At 58.2% G+C, this 6,267-nt stretch overlaps 2 protein-coding genes across 13 annotated transcripts in view; one reads left to right on the top strand and one right to left on the bottom strand.

Annotated features, from left to right (window-relative positions):
- The window catches only part of TJAP1 (tight junction associated protein 1 (peripheral)), a 25,368-nt gene extending 22,147 nt beyond the window's left edge, over nt 1-3,221 (top strand). For all 12 annotated transcript variants that reach the window (XM_005860979.2, XM_005860983.2, XM_005860978.2 and 9 more), the window contains 3 exons: nt 399-506; nt 610-693; nt 1,442-3,221. In XM_005860979.2, the coding sequence (XP_005861041.1) occupies nt 399-506; nt 610-693; nt 1,442-2,539 (1,290 nt within the window). In that variant the 3' untranslated portion in view covers nt 2,540-3,221. The remainder of the gene's footprint in view (nt 1-398; nt 507-609; nt 694-1,441) is intronic.
- Nucleotides 3,222-3,636: 415 nt separating this feature from the next.
- LRRC73 (leucine rich repeat containing 73) lies at nt 3,637-6,265 on the bottom strand (the record flags this gene model as incomplete). Its single annotated transcript, XM_005861024.2, has 6 exons — nt 3,637-3,970; nt 4,121-4,343; nt 4,494-4,594; nt 4,982-5,104; nt 5,449-5,609; nt 6,138-6,265. Coding segments are annotated over 6 exons (807 nt in total), but the record flags the coding sequence as incomplete, so codon positions are not given.
- Between the last annotated feature and the right edge of the window lie 2 nt (nt 6,266-6,267).

The following is a 6,267-nucleotide window of genomic DNA, read 5'->3' as shown; positions in this document are numbered from 1 at the left end:
CCCCACCCCCCACCCCAGCTGCCACCCAGCCTACTCCCTCCTCCCTCTTCCTAGCCTGATCCTGGAAACACCCACATACATAGGCTTCAGTGCCTGGGTTTGCACGGTTCTCACCTCTCAGGTACAGCCCCTTGCCTGGTGTGTAGAGTTCCCTCAAGGGATGGGCAGCCTCTTGTACTGCTGGGCCCAGGTCATGCTCAGAAAGCCCCTGCCCCACAGTCAGCCCGGAGAACAGGAGAGTGTCTGGTCTCCTTCTGTCTGTCCATTGTCTGTCTCTATTCCATCCGCCTTGGCTGCCCTAGCACTTGTGGCTTCCTGTGTCTCGGGCTGGGAGGAGGGAAGGGGAGGAAGGGCTGGCTGGGGCATGGACTGGATTCACCACAAGTCTTGTGCTTCAGATCAAGAAGGCTGAGATGGATAGGAAGACACTGGACTGGGAGATTGTAGAGCTGACCAACAAGCTGCTGGATGCCAAGAACACCATCAACAAGCTGGAGGAGCTCAACGTATGTGCACTTCCCGGGCCTTCCTTGCCTGTGGCCGGCTATTCCTGGCCCAGCCCTGCTCCCTGGGGCAGGGCTGGACTCTGAGCCACATTTGTATCTGCAGGAGCGGTACCGGCTGGACTGCAACCTGGCTGTGCAGCTCCTCAAGTGCAACAAATCCCACTTCCGTAACCACAAGTTCGCTGATGTGAGTACAATACCTGCCCCAACAGTGTCAGTCCAGCCTTTTTAGGACTCTTCTAACTCCAGTTTCTACATCTCTCTCCATCCCCTTGCCTTTCACTACCCCTTTCTGCTTTGCCTAAATGTCTCCTCTCAAGCCAGTCAACTCTGCCACTGGTTGGTATCCTGTATGCTGTCACTGGCCCATCACTAGGGCTGAGGGTTGGCCTGTTGGTATTTTTGGAACAGAGACAGGGAGAGAGGGACTCAGTTTCAGGATCCCATGCAGGAAGGAGGGGTGGCCAGAGCTATCAGCCATAAGAATATTGAGAGAGTATTAGGCCCAACTGATCCCCTGACCCCAAAGGGCAAACTCTAGACCCAAGACCCTCAGGCACAAGGTTGATGGGGCCGACAAGCAGTGGGACATTCCCAAGGCTGTCGGTCAGTACAGAGCCTCAAACTTAGGTCCGGTTTGGGCAGAAACTACTGCTAAGATGGGGGAGACAGAAGTTCGAGAGCACGTGGGCCTTAGCACCAGTTCTGGGTTCAGATCCTGCTGGTGTTAATCAAAAGCTTCAAGTTATTTTAGCCCCAATGAGCCTGTTTATGTGTGAAATGAGGATGTACCCGGGCGTGCTGCAAGCACAGGAGACAGCAGAGTGCCAAGCACACCGTGGTGCTTGCATGCGGTAGCCGTGTTTTGCCACGAGTCAGCCTGTCTTAGGTTGGGATCATTCATGTCTCTCTTCCCTTCTGCTCCTTTACCCCAGCTGCCCTGTGAGCTACAGGACATGGTTCGGAAACATCTGCACAGTGGTCAAGAGGCTGCCAGCCCGGACCCTGCCCCCAGCCTGGCACCAGGGGCTGTGGTACCCACCTCGGTCATTGCCCGCGTGTTGGAGAAGCCAGAGTCTCTATTGCTCAATTCGGCCCAGTCAGGCAGTGCTGGGCGCCCCTTGGCTGAGGATGTCTTTGTGCATGTAGACATGAGTGGGGGTGCCCCCGGTGACCTAGCTAGTCCCCCAGTCCCTGGCAGCCCCACCCCTCAACCCAATGGGGAGTGCCACTCTCTGAGCACTGCTGGGGGCTCCCCAGATGAGGAGGTGCCTCTGCCGGCCTTTGAGAAGCTAAGCCCCTACCCCACCCCATCTCCACCACACCCTCTGTATCCCGGCCGGAAGGTAATAGAGTTCTCTGAGGATAAGGTGCGAATCCCCCGCAACAGCCCCCTGCCCAACTGCACGTATGCCACCCGCCAGGCCATTTCCCTGAGCCTGGTGGAGGAGGGGAGTGAGCGGGGCCGTCCTAGCCCAGTGCCCAGCAGCCCTGCCTCCGCCCAGGCCTCACCCCACCACCAGCCCAGCCCAGCACCCCCAATACTCAGTGCCCCAGCCAGCTCTGCCAGCTCTGAGGAGGACCTGCTGGCCAGCTGGCAGCGGGCATTTGTTGACCGCACTCCACCGGCCGCTGTGGCCCAGTGCACAGCTTATGGACATGAGGCGCTCCCTGAGCTGCAGCGCCAGTTTGCTCTGAGCCCCGCTGACAGAGAGGAGGAGGTTCAGGCACCTTCTTCCCCACCTGGTGAGAGTGGGCTCTTGCTGCCAACAGAACCTGACTCTGGCCTTCCCAGGGAGGAAGATGAGGAAGAGCTGAATCTGCCCATCAGCCCCGAGGAAGAACAGCAGAGCCTGCTGCCCCGTGATACTGGCACAGAGACAGGGCCTGGTGCTTCCCACACTGAGGGCAGGACCCGGGCACTCCCCGGTTCCAGCCGGCCCCAGCGCAGCCCCAAGAGGATGGGGGTACACCACCTACACCGCAAGGACAGCCTGACCCAGGCCCAGGAGCAGGGCAATCTGCTCAATTGAGGCCCCTGCTTGCCTTCCTGCCACTGCTGCACTGGGACTGCAAGGAGACCTGATCCTTGCAGCTCATTGTCCTCTCCCCAGCCAAGCGTCCCTCTAGGCCTGCACAGCTCTGTTCCTTGTACGGGGAGGGCCAGGTGGTGGGCCACACCAGGCCTTTCAGCTGCATTGACTGACTGGCACCAGCTTGCCTCATGGTTTTCCCCTTCTTGAAATATTTATTCTCCAAAGGTAACATGCAGCCAGGGCTCAAGATCTTTCTTCAAATCAGTCCAGCCCAAATCGGGCTTATCACATCAGTGTTCATCCTCCCTCTTCCTCATAGCCATGAGGTGTTGTGTTGTTTTGTTTTTTGATGAGGGGTGTTATTGGGATTATTAACCTCTAATTCCTATTTTCTATTAACCTTTCTATTTTTTACCTGTTTCCCTCTCCCCCAGAATCCCTTGCACAGCCATTGCCTTTAAGGGGCCTGGCACAGCGTGCCCTCCGGGGTGGGAGAGGGCTGACTCAGGGCTCTCCTCAGCTGTTCCCTCTGGAAGGGAGTGGAGGGCGGGCCTCGGGCCTCCAGCTGGGCTCTAGATGAGGCCTGGCTCCCCTCCTAATCTTGGCTCTAGACTGTTACTCCCAGCTTTGGGAAATTTTCACATTTTAAAATTAAATAAAACTATTTTACTGTTATGGACTAATTTGTCTATTACTGACGGTTCTGCTCCCCATCCTTGAGTATTCCCAGTCCCTGTGATGTCCTACTTTTTGCTGGTGATTCTCCCTTGCCCCACTCTGCCTGGGCCTTCCCTGGGCACAGAGCATCAGGCAGTGGGAGAGGGTGGACCTTAGTAACCTTGATGGGGCCCCTGTGTCTCCCCTTGAGGTAGAGTCCAGCCCAGCTCTGGAGGTAAGCTCTTTACCTCAGTTATACTGTTATAGGGCCTGTGTGAGGTGTCACCTAGCAGTGCAAGGTCTGAGTCAGACTAGTTTGAGACTTGGGGCCAGGGGATGCTTTGGTTGTGGGGTGGCACTGCCCCCTAGAGGTGCCTAATGGTAATGTCACTTCCTCCCCTACTGCCAGCCCCAAGTGACCACAGCCATACGCCAGGTTGTAGAGTTCATAAAAATCTCTTCCGAGCCAGCGGGCTGCAGCCAGAGCTGCCAACAAGTCCAGAGCCATTGCCTTGCGTTCGAGTGCCCCCAAGGCTGGTGCTCATTCACAGCTTCCAGAGCCTCCCCTCACACTGCCAGGAGCTGCCAGAGCCCCAGGCAACCCCCTCCCTCCCAAGCCCCAGGGCCTGACCCTGGTATCTGGGGCAAGGTGCTGGGGACAGAGGCGAATGTAATAATGTGTGGAAGCCCAAGTGGAGAGTCACATCTCGGTCTCAGCCAACAGACTGTCCCCTAGTCCTGACGTCATTAGCACCATCTGAGAGCTGGGATCTGTGGAAGGCAAGAGGGGTGTTCAGACCACCATTTGTTCCTGCAATGGGGACTATAAATAGGAAGAAAGTGGCCCAGGTTTCCCACACCCATCCTCCCGGGTCCCAAGCCTCTTCAGACCTGGCTCCCATCAACCCACAAGGCTCTTACCACTGGGGCACATCCAGGAACTGCTTCCCCTCGGGTGGGCGGCAGGCTCCCGCCCCCTCTCTCCTTCCTGGGTGTGACCAGGCCCTCCTGCCACCTCCTCCTCCTCTTCTCCCTCAGAAAGGAGGTCACAGATCTGCTGCTGCAGCTCTGGGCTAATGCTGTTCTCAGCCAACACCAGGCTTCGCAAAGCTGTGGGGTAATTCTCCACCATGTCCAGCAGGGTCTGGGGTAGAAAAGAGTGTGGAAAAGAATAAACTCGGTTAAGGTGGCTTCCTTGACTCCAGCCTGCCACCCCTTTGTTCTGTCCACAGACACCCTGGCTAACTCCCCCTCCCCCACCCCCAGGCCTCCCCCAAACATGAAGATGTCTCACCTGAGCAGACTGGTTGGTGAGCCCTGTGCTCTCCAAGTCTAGGACCTCTAAGGTGCGACTGGAGGCCACAGCCACAGCCAGCATCCCTGCCACATGATCACCTTGGGAGACAGCATGCACACACACATACGCATCTACATTCACGCACCGGCCTGCGAACCCTTCCTCCCAGACAGCTTCCCCATCGCCCTAACAACCTTGGGTCCCACCCCCAGGCCAGGAAACACTGACAATTGGTAGGTAGCCAGGAGCAGAGCATTGTGATTGGTGAGTGAATGCATGAAGCGAGCTGGAAGTGGTGATGGATGCTTTGATCTACCTGTTGGTCATCTATCTGGTCCTCCACACAGGTGGCTCCTCTGCTACCTCCCAGACCCCCCTCCATTTTCCCTTCCCCAGTGTGGGGGTTACCGTGGCAACCGATGGTCCCAGGTTCTTGGATGGGGGGTGGGGTGGTGAGAATCTAAGGAAGTTTTCTTGAGCCTCACCCAGGGGGTTGTAGTCCAAATTGAGGACGCGGACCTGGGAGCTGTGGGCCACAGCAATGGCAAGGCGGCTCCAGCCCTTAGGAGTGATGCCAGGGTTGGCACTCAGCGTTAACTCCTTCAGACCTGGGCAACATCGCAAGGAGAAGCCAGGATGGGAAAGTGTCAGGCCCTCTTTAAGCTCCTACCCTGCCCTAGATCTCTGGAGTGTCCCTAGTGGCTGGGAGGCACCCCACCCCCACTACAGAACTCCAGGGCCGTTGGAGACCCTGCCCTCCCTGCCCACCAGAACTGGATTTCAGATTCTCCATCCTGTTCAACCCCTAATCCTCCTCCTTCCTGAAAACATTTAAAATACATTCTCACCCACACTGTCAGAGCCCTCCGCTCTGGGCTGGGGCCCCTGCCCTCTGCATTTAGCTTTTCATCAAGGCCACACCAGCCCCTGCCCTTAGCAGGGCCCTGCTCACCAGACTTGGCCCCGTCTGGGGGGAGGAGGCCACAGATGAGGTTGATGGCTTCATCACCCAGCATGCAGTCCCCCAGGTCCAGAGCCACAAGGGCAGGATGGAGGGCCAGGGCTGGGTTCAGCAAGGCCAACCCCGCATCTCTCAGGGGGCTCCCATGCAGGCTGGGGGGTGAGACCAGAGAGCAGAGGTTACACGGTCGTCAGCCCTATCTGTGGGGGAAGAGGTGAGCCCTGAGGAGAGGAGGGCACTCAGGCTCGGCACTGAGGCGAGGCTTTGGGAAGGGAGAAAGGAAATTCCAGACTCTAGTCTAGAGAGGAACGCAGGTAGACGGTTTCCTGGGACCCAGGACAGAGGGCAGAGAAGGGGGTAGGGTGGATTAGGGTGCCTCAGTAGGAGGATGTCGGCAGTGTTCCTTTTGGGGGACTGAGGAGCTGCCCCCAGAAGTCAATGCGGTGACTAGGTGAGAGGTGCACGTGCCCCACCAGGAAGGGGTGGGTATCCCATCTGCTTTGGGGTGAGGCTGCGGGTGCTGGTTCCGGAGGAGGGATGTGCTGGGAGGGTGGAGGCAGAGGGAGAGGGCGGGGTGTCAGGGGAAAGAGGGAGGCGGTGCAGAGAGGCTCAGGAAGGTGCGCGGAGGAAGGGGTGGCAGGGAGTGCGAGGAGGGACCCTTTTCGGGACAGCACACTCACAAGAGCGACTGGATGGAGCGGTTGGTCCGCAGCGCCTCCGCCAGCTGCTTGATGCGGCTGGGGCTGGACACGACGCCCAGGTTAAGGTTGAGCTGCGCCAGGGACGTGGCCCCGGCGAGGGCCCGGCAGA

This window comes from Myotis brandtii, unplaced genomic scaffold (assembly GCF_000412655.1).
Source record: "Myotis brandtii unplaced genomic scaffold, ASM41265v1 scaffold143, whole genome shotgun sequence".
In the NCBI taxonomy this organism is placed as follows: Eukaryota; Metazoa; Chordata; class Mammalia; order Chiroptera; family Vespertilionidae; genus Myotis; species Myotis brandtii.
Note: the sequence above shows the minus strand (reverse complement) of the source record. Positions and strands in the feature narration are given on the sequence as shown.